The sequence below is a fragment of the Vulpes vulpes genome, chromosome 14, assembly GCF_048418805.1.
Source record: "Vulpes vulpes isolate BD-2025 chromosome 14, VulVul3, whole genome shotgun sequence".
Lineage (NCBI taxonomy): Eukaryota > Metazoa > Chordata > Mammalia > Carnivora > Canidae > Vulpes > Vulpes vulpes.
In genome coordinates this window covers 41,125,707-41,140,294 of record NC_132793.1, presented here as the reverse complement: position 1 = coordinate 41,140,294, position 14,588 = coordinate 41,125,707, and the positions used below count along the sequence as shown (strand labels likewise).

Here is a 14,588-nt window from a genome sequence, read left to right as displayed (position 1 = left end):
AGTACATCCTTATGTAACCTAAAATCATCTCAGTTGCCACTTTGGGAAATAAGTGAACCTGAGACTGGCTGAGACTCAAGACTTACTCCTCCTGAAGCTACCCACATGAGTATTCTCCCTACTACTGCTGGTTTACATGTGAGAATCAGGCTGAATTCTAATGCTTGAGAAGGGCATTGCTGTAATGTACAGAGTAAGATTTCCCATACAAAGCCCATGCAAATGCCCTGGGGTGGAAGGAGTATGTGCGTTCAGGGAGTATGGCACAAGTGAAGACACCTAAGGGGAGACAGTTTAGAAGTAAGGCAGCTGCAGGCAGTGGTTTAAAAATTTAAAATTCGGGTCTTTAAGATTAAAAATGTAGATTTTTTTTTTCTTTGAACAGCATGAAACTACGAGGGGGTCTTAAGGGAGGGTGTGTGGAATGATTGGATTTAAGTTTTAAAAAGCTACCCCATCAGCTGTACAGAGAAGGGGTTGGAGGGGGAAAATGTGGATGCAGACAGCTGGAGGAGTCCCTAGTAAAGGCCATCTGAGACCTGATGGCCCAGAGTGACATGGGTGATGACCATAGAGGATGGAAGGATAAAGCTTGAAGAAATGTTTACAAAGTAGAAAGAGCAAGACCCAGGACCTGTTGGACTGTGGTCACGGTGGAGAGGAGACAGTTAGGCGTGGCTTCAGCATCTGTCTGGTGGAGCTTGCTGGGTTCTGTGGTGAAATACACCAGACAAGAACTAGAGTTGAGATGAGAGAGCATGTGGAGTTTTAGACAAGATGATTTTGAAGATCTTGTGGTGTGACCTGTAAAGAATGATGTCTCCAAGGTGGGTACATGGGTTTAGAGCTCAGAAGAAATGTGGGAATTGTAAAGGAAATTTGAGACTCCTTAGCCTGTGACTGTGAAGTCTGGTGGGGTCTCCCTGTCCCTCTCTCCAATTGTCCCTGTGACCTTGGTATGTGAGCTGATGTGCCTCAGGGCTTCTGTATGTACACCAGTAAGCACATTCAACAGGAACAGTAAGTTCAACTACCAGTTAAAGCCTGGGTTGAGAATTCTTCTCTAAAATACAGTAAATATATTGTATGTTTTTATACTAATAATTGAGATACAGAAATTTTGTTCTCATTTTTCTTTGTTCTCTTTCTCCTTCCACCTCTTCGTCTTCCTTCTCCTCCTTTTTTTCTCAGCTTTTCTTTCTCTCATTTTTTTCCATCCTGTCCACCATGGTGGCATGTGGTAACCTACACTGACATTTTATATGGGCACAGTGTCATAACAGAAAGGTCACCCTATGGGATTTACTTTCTACAAGACCAAGCGAAGGGTTAAGGGACACTTTATAAACCATTAAGAGGTAACTGTCTCTCATTTTACATGGGCACATATTGCTTATAAGCAGATTTGGAAACCAGAGATGCATCCTTAAGTAGAGTACGCTTATTATTTATAAGTCTTATTTATGCAGCTAGATTAATGTTTTCAGTTCTGGAGAAATTTTACATGCTAATCACTTTTTGTTAATTTTAAAATTATTTTTTTTAAATGCTAGTCATTTTTTTCCTCTAATTAATGCTGATTTATTTTGATTTTCCCGGTTAATAGATTACTGTCCTAGATGAGACATGGACTGTATTCAGGCGCTACAGTCGTTTTCGAGAAATGCATAAAACATTGAAATTAAAGTATGCAGAGGTAAGTTATGAAATCATTATCTCCAGTTAAGAACATTTATTTTATAAAGTAAATGAGCTGATTGCATTATCAGTGTTCCCCCAGCTTTAGGTATCAGCTTGTAAGTGTCACCAAGTTTTATGGTAGTTACTCATCTGTCAAAGGTAGCTTTTTAACTTCTGTTCTGTGTTCCATTTCCATTCTACACAATTTAAACATTTACTGAACACAAGAGTTTGAAAGTGATAGTAAAGTGATGGTAAATGAATTCTCTTTTTCATAAATTTTACAATGAATTTTATTTAAATACATATTTTAATCAATTTATAACTTCTCAACTATAAGATCTATTAAAATGAAGTAGTAATAAATCCCTCAATATAGATTTGCCCTTTCTTATATTAATGCTTAGACTTCCACTTATTGAGAAGTTAAGTCTTAAAACTTAATTTGCCATCAGACATGGATGGGAGGTAGATCATAAATATGGAATTATCTAGAAGCAAGGAGGCATTTCATGCATCTGGTCAGATATCTAGGGTGTTTTGATACACTGTTAATCTTTTCCTCTTTGGACAAAGACTAGTTTTTAAAATACTTTTTAGTTGGGGAGCCTGGGTGGCTCAATTGGTTAAGGGTCTCCAACTCTTGGTTTCGGGTCAGGTCATGATCTCAGGGTCTTAAGATAAAGCCCCATGTCGGGCTCCAGTGGGGAGTCTGCTGGAGTATTATCTCTCTCTCTCTCTCTCTCTCTCTCTCCCCCTCTCTTTCTCTTCCTCTTCCCCCCCTCCACCCCCCTTCTACCCCTCCCCCCGTTCATGCTTACTCATTCTCTCTTAAATAAATAAATAAATAAATCTTTAAAAAGATAAAATACTTTTAGCAAAGAAAAGTATTCTTAAAATTAATGCGTATCTTCCAACTATTATTTATTTACTTTTATTTCAACTAAAGGAAACCTTGCATTGGCCCCGGCTCCTTGGGAATTTTGCTTTGACCTGACTGCAGATCAGTCAGTAGTCATTGTCTAATGCCTGCTTTCCCTATGTATTGCTTTTTAGCACTATTTTTATAGTTTCTTATGATATTCTAAAAAAATAATTTAGTCGTATTTTTTTTCTAATTCAGTTCACATAAAAATAACTAATGTTTCCTTTACCTTTCCATTCCTTCTCCTCTTTCTTATCTGATATGCATATAAAGAAAAATTCCTCTTTGCAAATAAAATGGCTCCTTGAGTTCTGGTAAAATTGAGTTATCTGAAATCCTGTCGTTAAGTACTAATAGTGTTCAATTAAAAATTGAAGAAGTTTCAGGTATGAATTTTAGTTCAGTGTTCCTCAAGAAGCTTCAGTTCCAGAAGTAACTGCATCAAAGTCAAGATATTAAGTTTCTGCAATTTATTCATGTCCCAAGTTAATATTGACTAGAAAAATTGGAAGTATCATGTATATATTAATGTAGAGAGTGACTTGTTTTTAAAGTGAGCTTTACAGCTCATTACTTGCTTGATTATAATACCAATACTTTAATAATGTGCAGGTTTTCATATTAACTTACTGAATTCCCCTATGATATAAATGTATTTATATCATATCAATTATATATATATATCATTCATTCTGTGGTTAATTTCATATCCATTTTTTCAGTGCCATTAGTTCCAGGCCATACTCTTTAGGCAAATAGAGTATATTCTAGTAATGCAGTGTTGGATATGAACATATCCTCAATTCATATTGGACAGTCTGTCAGTAAACAAAGTAATATAATAACTAGCACTTAAGGAATATGTGTGCTGTGTGACAGCTACCATCTTAGGTGAGCTGCATGCCTTCTAGGAAAAATATCAATAAAATATAATGGGGCAGAAGGTGTTGGGCATAAGGTTGTTTAAGAGTTGGCTTTCTGATGAAATGACATTTTAGTTGAAATATGAGGTGAGAGACAGAAGTTTGCAAAGAAGAGTGCACAGCTCTAATCAGTGTTTTTAAACAAAACCTCAAAACAGAAGCAATCTTTGAAAATATAATAGAAGAAAACACACCTGAGGTTAACAGTGATGTGCACATGTGAATCAAAGAATTTGCCTATTAGCAGGTGAAATTAATGAGCAGAGATGATTACTTACATAAAATTCTTCTCAAGGGAAGAGTGTATTACATACCTTCTAAAAAAGTTAAGTGACCCTCGAATGAGGAAAATCGAGCTGATGTCAGTCAGTCACAAGTCTATATTGAACAACTGCACGCTGAATACCATTGTGAGCAAGACAGCTACATCCTCTCCTCTCATGAAGCAGAGAGAATTAGCAATAAACAAACAAACAAACAACTGAGTATGTACGATAATTTTAGGTAACATTAAGTGCCAAGGTAATGTGATAATGCGGCGTGAGTACTGAGCAGGCCGGGAGAAGTTTGAATGTTGAAAAGGAGGCAGGCATAAAAACCAGGAGGTGAGCATATCTTCCGTAGCGGGAACAGCAAATGCAAAGGCCCTGGAATGGTACCAAGCCTAGCACGTTCCCATAATAAAAAGACCTCTGGAATGTCAGATGTGGTGAGATGAGGCAGGGAAATCAGTAGGACTGTACCATGCCGGGCCATGCGTTTGATCCCGAGTGCTGTAGGAAACTACTAGATGTATTAAAGAAGGTCTGAATGTTTGAAACTCAGATAGAATTTCCATTCAATCCGTGTATGACTTCTCATGGAAAACTTTTTCCTGAAGACAGGTTCAGGATTGAAATGACACCCAAGATTGGAAATTGCTTTTCTGTGTTGAGTCCAACCTGGTGACCTATAATTTCTTTCTTCTAAAGGAAAAAAATGTTAAGAACTTACAGGCACTAGTATGCATAGATTTGATTTTTTTTTAAATTTTTTATTTATTTATGATAGTCACACAGAGAGAGAGAGAGAGAGGCAGAGACACAGGCAGAGGGAGAAGCAGGCTCCATGCACCGGGAGCCCGACGTGGGATTCGATCCCGGGTCTCCAGGATCGCGCCCTGAGCCAAAGGCAGGCGCTAAACCGCTGCGCCACCCAGGGATCCCGTATGCATAGATTTGAAAGAGAGGAGGTGATGTGAATAGTGATTTGCAGTTGTGTGGTAATATCCTAAAACAAACAGTGCCCATAGAAAGGAAAGTTGTGCTGATTACAAAGTCTGAAGGGATGCCATTGAGCTTTACAATGGCCACACTCTGACTAGTTTCTTCATCACTGACTGATGATGAAGTCAGTCACTCATCAGTCACTGACTGATGAGAGCTGATGGTGCCCTGGGTGTTGTATTATGCTCTTGCCATTCATGACCTCCCATGGTTGGAGCCAGAGACTTGCCTCTTGTCACACAACTGGTCAGCAGAAGCCAGTGTGGAAGCCCAGGTGGTTGGATCCCATTTACTCTTTCTAACCAAACAATACTATAAAGCTAAAAATGGAGGGAAAAAATATGATCTGTAAAAATACAGCAGCATGTCATTGTAGATCTAGATAAATCTTGTTTCAATGAGAGGACAACAATATTGCTCATTTAACATTTTCAAGATGAAGCTTAAATGTCAAGTTGAATATCAGCTCTATTTCTAACATAAAGTTGACTTTCCTTTTGTACAACCTACCTTCACATAATCTTACTTGCTAAGTGTTTGTGGAACTTGAGGTCAATATTGTTTATTAGGTTTTCAGCAGTTATGATTGCTCGTATTATTGTTCTTATTATTGCCATTTCTGTATATGATGTTAATCTTACTGAAGTAATCAGCCACTTCCAAATAATCTACTTGGCCTGACAACATCCTAGAAATCACTTGACTTGTGAAAGACATAGCTTCTTCAGGAATATCAAAACGATTCATATAAAGAAGGATGCTGAAAATTTCCTCTCACAGATGACTGTTTCATAGCCAAGTGGGAACATGTTTTATTTATCCTACTCCTTCACCAAATTGGGGTCATTATTTCTATACAAGTAGCAAACTACTCTTGATTTCTTTTAAATGATACATACTAAATTTACCAAGTTACACAAGGTTTCACATTTTTAATCAAGCTGAAAAAATATTGAAAAAATACACTTGAATTCAAAATACACAGGATTTCTAACTACTTGCCAAGATAGAGAATCTCTGTTTACTTTAAAACTTTAGGTTATAGCTTGTAATCTTTTGGAACTCTGAACTATATCCTATTCATTCACACTTCCTTCTGGAAGTTTAGCCCTGTTTTTCCTGGGGTATATGTCTCTAAAGAAGTTTGATGTTGACACTTCCTTTTATGGAGATTTTCTTTTTTCTTTCAGTGATTTTTTTTTTTTTCAGATAATAAGTTACATGTTTATGGTAAAAGGTTGAAATTATTCAAAGATGGATACATAGAATGTGAATTTCTCTTAATCTAGCCCCTAGAAGTAACCAGTTGCAGTGCTCTTAGATCTTGGGTCCAGCTAACCACTCAGACTCACAGAACTCCCATAGGCTATACTTAGCATTGAGTGATCTAGTGACCTAAGAAGGTATAAGAGAGATAGCACTGCTTCCCAACATACCTAAAGGGACGTACTGGGTTATAAGAGACACCTCACTCAGAAAAGCCTAGAGCTATGGCTTCTCACCAGTGAGCTGTCATTTCCCCAGTCTGCACATGCTTTATCCATTTATCAAACCATTGATCATTTTGCCATGAGCAGTGGTCCTAGTAACAAAGTTGGCATACCACCTTACCAGATTTCCAGAATCCTCTTCACAGACATACAGGTAGTTTACATGTTCTTGGTGGACTACTCTTCTGTGCACATTCTTTTTTTTTTTTTTTTTTTTTTTTTGAGAGGGAGAGAGCTGAGGAGGGAGGGGCAGAGAAAGCGGGAGAGAGAATCTCAAGCAGGCTCCATGCCCAGCATGAGCCTGACACGGGGCTTGATCTAAGGACCCTGAGATCATGACCTGAGCTGAGATCAAGAGAGGGATGCTTTACTGACTGAGCCACTCAGGCACCGCCTCTGTGCACATTCTTAAAGCTATCAACATGACTTCTGATTCACATGTGCATACTTTCCCTTTGAAGAAATTTGGTAATTGCTTTACCATTCATAAAGACCCCATTTACAAAGAACCAAGATTAGGAAAAGAACATACAGAACTGGGAAGACTGAGAGTCCCAGGGCCTTGCCTCCAGTAGTGACAAAGTTTTAAGGATTCCTTACCCATTCAGCTGTCCTGTCATTTCCCTGTTTACTTAACATTTATTTACTTAGTGATTTACTGTGTACTATATTATCTCCTTAAGGAGAATGATGTCAACTGAAGACCCCTCCGGGATACTTTGTATACATTTGGGTGGTGCACCAATTAAAAGGGGTTGTTGATTATTAGCTATAATGTATATTCCATGCAAAACAAACTCATGAATTGAAAGGACAAGAAGCCACTGGGTCCCATGAAACGCAGGCATGAGGTTTGAGGGCAGGGGCAAAGCAGAAACCAAAGGAAAACTTAGTCCATTGCTTTTGTATAGTGACAAATTTCAGAATAAAAAAGAAAACAAAGTTCTTTGTCCTATATAATAGTAAAGAAGAATAGATTGGCTGCAGGTGATATTGGATCATTCATGAGCCTTGTTGTGCTCATTCTATTTTCAGATTCACTATCTGAGTAGGCTAAGCCCTCAATGGAGGTGCTGCATTATTCAAGGTTTTTAAAATTGTTGTTTTATTTTTATTTTTTTCCTTAATGTTAGCAGTTTCTTCTGGATTCCAAATAGGTTTCCCTTTTTTTCATGAATTAATTTGTCCTCTTGATATACTGACATGTATGGTATAAGATAATAACTCCTTCTGACTTTCTTTCTCTACTTCTCTTCGTTGCCCTTGTATAGAATCTTAATCAAATTAAGCCCTATGTTTTTCAATTCCATATCTGTAAAATGATAATGCCACAGCTAGTTTGTAAAAGATTGTGAAAGCCTCAGATAAAATATGTTATTGAAAGTGGCTATGAAGTAATGTGCAGCATCTGCTAGAGAGCATGTCTTTGAAATTTTATCATGCAAATCATTTCTGTATGAAAAATTTTTTACTATATTAGAATCAGTAGTATAATCCCTTTAAACATCAGTGAAGTTATATGCTAAGAAACAAATGTTCTCCTTTCGCCATGGAAAAGGCAGAATTACTGTTAATGTCTATTGTCCATGAAGTTTACCTGTTTATCCACATCATAGTCTAAGAGTCCATCAAATCAGAATGTAGCTCATCAAGAAGCTGAAGAGAAAGACTATTTTAACACCATATTCCATCTCAACCATTAGCATGAATAATGAAGACCTAGTGCCCCTGCCCCTTGCTTTCTGTAGCAGTGGTCTAGTGGGCTCCAAACGTATTTAATGAATAGCAGGACATGGGGCTTGAAAATTAAAGGGTCACTGAGAGCTGCTCATTCTAGGACATTCAGAGATGCCAAATTCTGATCTTTAGAGGACTTTTATTTTAATCCATTTAACAAGTAGCCCTTGCTTCCAAGTGCTAGAGCCTAGTGGGCACCTCACCTCTCAGGAGAACTATCTCACCCTGAGAGCAGTTTAGGCGTTGGAATCCAGCATCGAGGGCCATTTTATAATCTTCCCCAAGAGTGATTCTGAAGCAGGTTTGTGTTAGTTTGTCTAGAGGCAAGGAGACGAACTATGAACATGGGCTATGTTACATATTAAAATATACCATCCAAATAAATGCTAAGGGAACTTTTAATGATGAGAGCATAAGTCATGTGGAACGTGATGTGTGCTGGTCTGCAGGATAACTGAGTTATCACAGTGAGTCATGAGTCGCGGAGTGTCAGACAGATCAGCCCCCATTGGCCACATCTCCAAGGGGGCTCCCTTCTCCCTACAGAGCTAAGAGAGAAAAATATTTTCACAGCCTTTGAGTAAAACATGAAAGATTGCTGTGTTAGAGCAACTGTTCTGTCTCATGTCTGGCAGTCTCTGAGTGCCCAGTAAATACCAGTGAGATGGGGAAAAAATGATTAGGCAACAGGTGATTTAATTTGTATAGGGACTTTCAGTTTGTACTCCTAGAACCATTTCTCACCTTCTTTATTTTCCAAATAATTTCCCCAAAGCAGCACCAAAAAAAAAAAAAAAGAAAGAAAAAAAAGAAACTGGCTACTGGCCGTGGATTTGTTTTGGACATCTATTTACCATCCATCACTTAAATGCATTCTCAACAGTTTTATAACCAGCATTCCAAATTTAATATAAAAATTGCAAATCTACTCACCACTCAAATTATAATGCTACCAACCATAGCCACAGGGAGCATCCAGTAAGCCTTAGATAAATTCACCTGCACCAACCAAGCCCTCAGCCCCCTTGAATTTTTAAATAGCAAACAGCTATGTAGGCAGAAATAGAACACTGCCTGCCAGCTTCCTGACCCCGTCTGTTATGAGAGATCCTGGTATCTCACTATGTGGTTTGCATCACACCATCCTCTCCACCTGATAGATAAACAATATTTAAATCACTGCTTTCAAGGGTAGAGGGAGCTGGAAGCAAAAGGCATCAGAATTTGCTGGGAAGCTTTTCCTGGATATGTGGACAAGGTGCCAAATGAGGAAATTCTGATGCAGTAAATCCGATGTGGGGCCTGGGATTATGTAGTTAAGGACCAAATTCCCCAAATGATGCTCTCTGGGCCACTGGTTAATATGCTGTCTGTCATTTCTTTTGCATCTAGCTTGGGAGCATTAGTTAATTTTTCATTATTATAGGTCACCAATTCTAAAAGGTAATTTCTAGGGACCAATAATCTTGTCAAAGTTAATGATAGACAAGTTTAAGCCTAGACAGTGAGAGCATGTTGATTGTTTCTTTGACCACCAAAAAGTCTGAAGCAGAGAGCAGCAGGCTTTCTTCTGCAGCCGGCAAAGAGATTCTATGTCAGGGGGCCTTAAAGATTTGGGTACTCCACAGCTTCTCATTTTAGAAATGAGAACTCAGAGGCCCAGACCAAGTTTGTTGAAAGTCATGTCAGGACTTGGGACATAACCAAGGTTCATGTCTCCTGATTTCTAGTCCTTCTTTGTTTTGAGTCTCCCTCTCCATGGCCATGTTCATTCAAGAAGAGGAAGTTTTCGAGTGCCCCAGATGAGACCAAAGAAAAGTATATCTCTTCTCTGCAAAAATCTGTCACATAAGCATGTCCCCACAGATAACTAAACTGGATTTCTTCTGTTGAATGTTAGGACAATGACAGATCCTTCAGTCCTGAAAGAGGCAAATAACATCATCAGAAAAGATGGAAAATGTGAGCATTTGAGTTAGTCCAACTGAATGAGTAATCTTAAATATGCAGTATTAAATTCACACAGATCTGAAACTGCTTATTTTCAAAAATTGTTGGCGGCACATATGAATGTCCTCAAATCTGTCTTCACTGCTTCACGCCTAAATTAAGATTGACACCGGCTTTGGGAGGAGTGAGATTTTATGTGAAAAAGTTACAATCTTTATACTGAATATGACCAAGTCAGTGCAGTCGTAACTGTGTATTCAGTGGTGGTTTTGTACCTAGCACTTTGGTGACATGGGACAGCAGCTCTGTCAGTGTTATGTCCCCATTGTAATTGCTGGCTACTCCACATGGAGCACCAGCAAACAGTCCTGCCTTGCTCATTCATTCACCAGACGTTTAAGGAGAGTCGTGTATATGCCCAGCTCTGGGCAAGGCACATAGCAGGTGTTTGTAAATGTTGGGGGTATGCTTGTTATCATAAAAGGTGTAAACGTAGCTCGTCTCCCCTTTAATAATCCCCCTAGATTATTCTAAAGAGTTGCTCTTTCATGCCTCTAACAGAACTTGGAAGAGAATTGCTTATTTGTTTGTGAGTATATTTCTCAGTCACAACTGTTCTTATAAAGACCTTGGAAGCTATTAATTTTGAGTAGTCAGAAATGCTCCCACCTAGTCAGCTGTGAGAATTATGGCAGCCCTTTGATGAATTTTCATCATTTGCATTTCTCAAAAGCTGGAGTGGCTAAAATTTACAGCCACAAACCCCCAGGGTGTGAATGTTTCAAATGCTGCGGGTCATCATGTAGGTGTGTCTACTTGTAAGTCAGGTTAAAGCTGATTTGACCAATTAGAGTCTCAGATAGAAGGTCCCCCTCAAGTCTTTAAAAATTGGGTACTACTTATATAGCCAAGTGTCACAGGAGTAAGGAAAAAAATGCCTAGTAAATGAGGAATGAAAACAAAATACGCTTTTATTAGGTAGTAACAGAAGTCAAATGTTTTTCTTTCATTAGTAAAGATTCTACACTTTATTAGCTGTTTTCAGTTTTTTTAAAGTGATTTATAGTCTAGTTTTAAGAGTTTGTTATAAAATCATAAAAGATAAGACTTTTTATCACTCGTTTAAATTTTTGTGTGAGGGCTGCCATTATTTATATCCAAAGGTGTTAATGATGCCATTTATCAAAATCTATGCTGTCTGTTGCCTCCGAGACCACCTGGACTTAATATAGGGTCTGGCTAACCTAAAAAGTGAACTTGGCCAAGAGAAAAAGGCTTATAATAAAAGCAAACTTTTCCATGACATACAGCTTGTCTTCTTGATGGTAGCAGGACTGGCCGACCCATCTTACTATAATCAAATAAACATTGAAGTTGGGATTTGAACGTGATAGCTCTTTGAAGATAATTGGGCTGTGTCAGTTCACTGGGAATCAGAATGAGAAAAATCAACTTGGAGATGAAAATTTCACTCTGAGATCATTAAGATCATTAAGAAATATTACAAAGCAACAGAAAATGCTGACTATGTTGCTGATACACATGCATATAGACACAAAGCATCCTAGCTAGTGTGATGGATGAATGGACTCACAGTGTTTTCATTTTCCCAAAACTGATAATTCCATAAAATGGATGTTAGTTATAAGCAACTATGAATTGCCTTACCTGCCTCTGTTGATAATTCTTCATGTAGATCTATTGTTTAACCTACAAGTTAAAGGCTGGTTATTCAAACATAAAAAATAAAGTTAATAACTTGGGGTTTTATTTTTTTAATTTTTTAAAGATTTTATTTATTTATTCATGAGATACACAGCAAGAGAGAGGCAGATACATAGGCAGAGGAAGAAGCAGGCTCCATTCAGAGAGCCCAATGCAGGACTTGATCCCAGGACCCCAGGATCACAACCTGAGCAGAAGGCAGATGCTTAACCACCCAGATGTCCCAATAATTTGGGTTTTTAGACTCTACAGCCACTGAAGAAGGGAAAGATAAATTTCACTGGAAATCAGTAGGCCACAAAATTACTGACTTTATTTTTCTAATGGCTTTTATTTCAATCTTTTTGTCTTTAGAATATGTTTTATTTACTGAATTGCAGAACAAGCTTGTCATTATGTTTCTCTTAGGCCAAAGAAATGCTGTTTTATCCTCATTTGTTTGTTTCCCTTGTCTTAGTCTGCATAATCACATTTCATAATTATACAAAGTAGGCCATAGGGCTGTTAAGTTTTCTTCCAGTATTCTCTGGGCCTACCATGTCTTCCCCAAATATCCAATTTATTTGATCTTAGTCATCATTTTTAACTTTAACATACAATTTTCCCATAAAAGTTCAAATGTCTTTGCATCATTTCCCACTCCTGCTGCCAGGAATAATGGCTGTAGCAGGAAGAGGTACCATTTTAAGGGATTTCTCATGAATACTGCATTCCCATTTGTGTCTGTCCTTTTTCTATTCTACAACTTCTTCTAAAGTAACATGCTTCATTATTATAATGGGCCCTATTTTCCTTCCACATACCTTGGGCTTTCTTCAAATAAGATTTTTTTTTCTTTTTCTGCAAAGATTTTACAGGAAGTCAGTACATTCCTCAAAGGCAATATAGCAAAGAAAATAGGTAAAACATCTCCATGGTACCTGAAATGCTACTTCTAAGTCCACATACAGAGATTTTAGTCATAAGTACTTGAGTTACAGAATTTCAGAGCTAAAAGGGAACTGAAACATCTTCCTTCAACTCCTTCAGTTTCACAGGTAGTAAAACTAGAAACTGGTTTCTATACATTGCTCAAGAATATACCAGCAGCTCCATGCTGAACTGACTCTTGAAAACTGAGTGCCCCAAATCCCAGGTTATTAAAAGAAAAAGACATATGGTGTTAATTTAACTGTTCCATTAAATCTGTAGAGAGAATAATCACTTTTTATTGTTTCTGTAAAAATGGTGCATGCTCATTTATAAACATTTCACAAAATACAGGAAGAAAACAACATATTGCCCAAAATCATTCTCTAAATATAATTAATGTTCCTATTTAATGAACATTATCTTAAGTACTTAAGTGAATAGACATGGATAAAAGGATGGATATGTAGGTTGATAAAAAGAAGTTAAAATGAGAAAAAGAAGAAAGAATGAAATACTTTTATAGGATTAGGTTCATTCTAGATATCCTACCTTTAATTGCTAACATTCAGCTTAATTTTACTTAAATGTGTCAGATGTGAAAGAAAATGAAATAAAACTGAAGATTGCTGAACTTCAAATTCAGTGTTACTCCACCAGTAACACTGAGTTCTCTAAAATGTATATGACTTTAAGAAAAAGGATTATAAACAAACATAAGAATGTTGCTAGTTTTCAAATGTGTTTTCATTTTCAAATTATCAGTTGTCTTTCCCTTTTATGAATGAATGATCGATTAACTTTTGAGAGCCTGTTTGGAGATTCTAGCAGAGGAGCGCAGCTACTCATATACCCTTGACCCATGAGCAGTCTTCCTCTGTTGGGGAAGGTCATCTTCTAGGATTGAAGAGGCAGCTTTGGGGAGGAGGACACCCACCTAGCCTGCCAGATCAGCCGAACCAACCGTGGCGATCAAGGGGGCAACAGATGTTGTTGCCAGATCGCCCTCACATCCATCAATTGACTCTTGTACCAAAGACAAATTAGCACACTTTTGTTAGCTGCCATGTCCCAAATTTTAAGTCATTATATATATAATACATGTATTATATATATATATATATATATATATATATATATTTTTTTTTTTTTTTTTTTTTTTTACATTCTCAAGTTATATCGCATTCACACTCTTTTATACCTAAGGTATACATATGTATGAAGCATGAGGTTCTGTGTTCATGGTCTTGGATGCAGGCTGTGTTTGCTGTTTGCTGTAGCTATGGTAGCCCAGGCGAACATTTCCCCTAGTGCCCTTGTTTGGCTCTCCCCTGCCTTTGGGTTGTCCAGAGACTTCTTAAATAGAGCCTGAGGCCTACAGTTCTTTCAGCTGTGATCCCTTGTTCTCCTCTAGGAACCCTCTGGAGGTGGTGGTGAGTGTGATTCATAGGATCAGGTTTCTTCTTTCTGTGAGCCTGCTGTTGGGTATTTCACTTGCCCCAGGTTGGTTAGGCTTTGGTTATCCCAAGGTGTGACTGGATTCCAATAAAAGAGTTTCCCTTAAGGGCAGGCTTTGTTATGGAGAAACAGGAGCTTTGGCTGTATCTCATAATGGTTACTTTTTCTCTTCTCCTGCCAGAAAGTAGCAGATTTTTCTGCCACCTTACAGTAAGAATCTGGGTGGAGGTAAAACTAATGGAAATATGAAGACCCCACACATACACGGAGCTTTAACTCAAATACTAGTCTGCACTGAGCCTCCAGCAACTCACCAATAACAGCTGGAAGCGTTCCTGCCTCTCCTGGCTCCAGCCACAGTCTTCTGTGCCCAGTAGGCTATGATTCTTTGTCTCTGCCTGCCTATCTCTCCAGTTTGGGGACACTAGTTTGCCCGTAACCTCAATTCTCTGATGGATCTAAGAAGAGTTGTTGAGCCTTTCAACAACTGGTCTATTCAGCCTTTTTCTTCTTGTGAGGGCAAGGA

The 14,588-nt window shown here is 38.1% G+C and overlaps 1 protein-coding gene across 35 annotated transcripts in view; it reads left to right on the top strand.

Moving 5' to 3' along the window:
* The window catches only part of LOC112922739 (kinesin-like protein KIF16B), a 314,279-nt gene that overhangs the window by 243,706 nt on the left and 55,985 nt on the right, over positions 1–14,588 (top strand). For all 35 annotated transcript variants that reach the window (XM_072736435.1, XM_072736422.1, XM_072736421.1 and 32 more), the window contains one exon: positions 1,607–1,696. In XM_072736435.1, the coding sequence (XP_072592536.1) occupies positions 1,607–1,696 (90 nt within the window). The remainder of the gene's footprint in view (positions 1–1,606; positions 1,697–14,588) is intronic.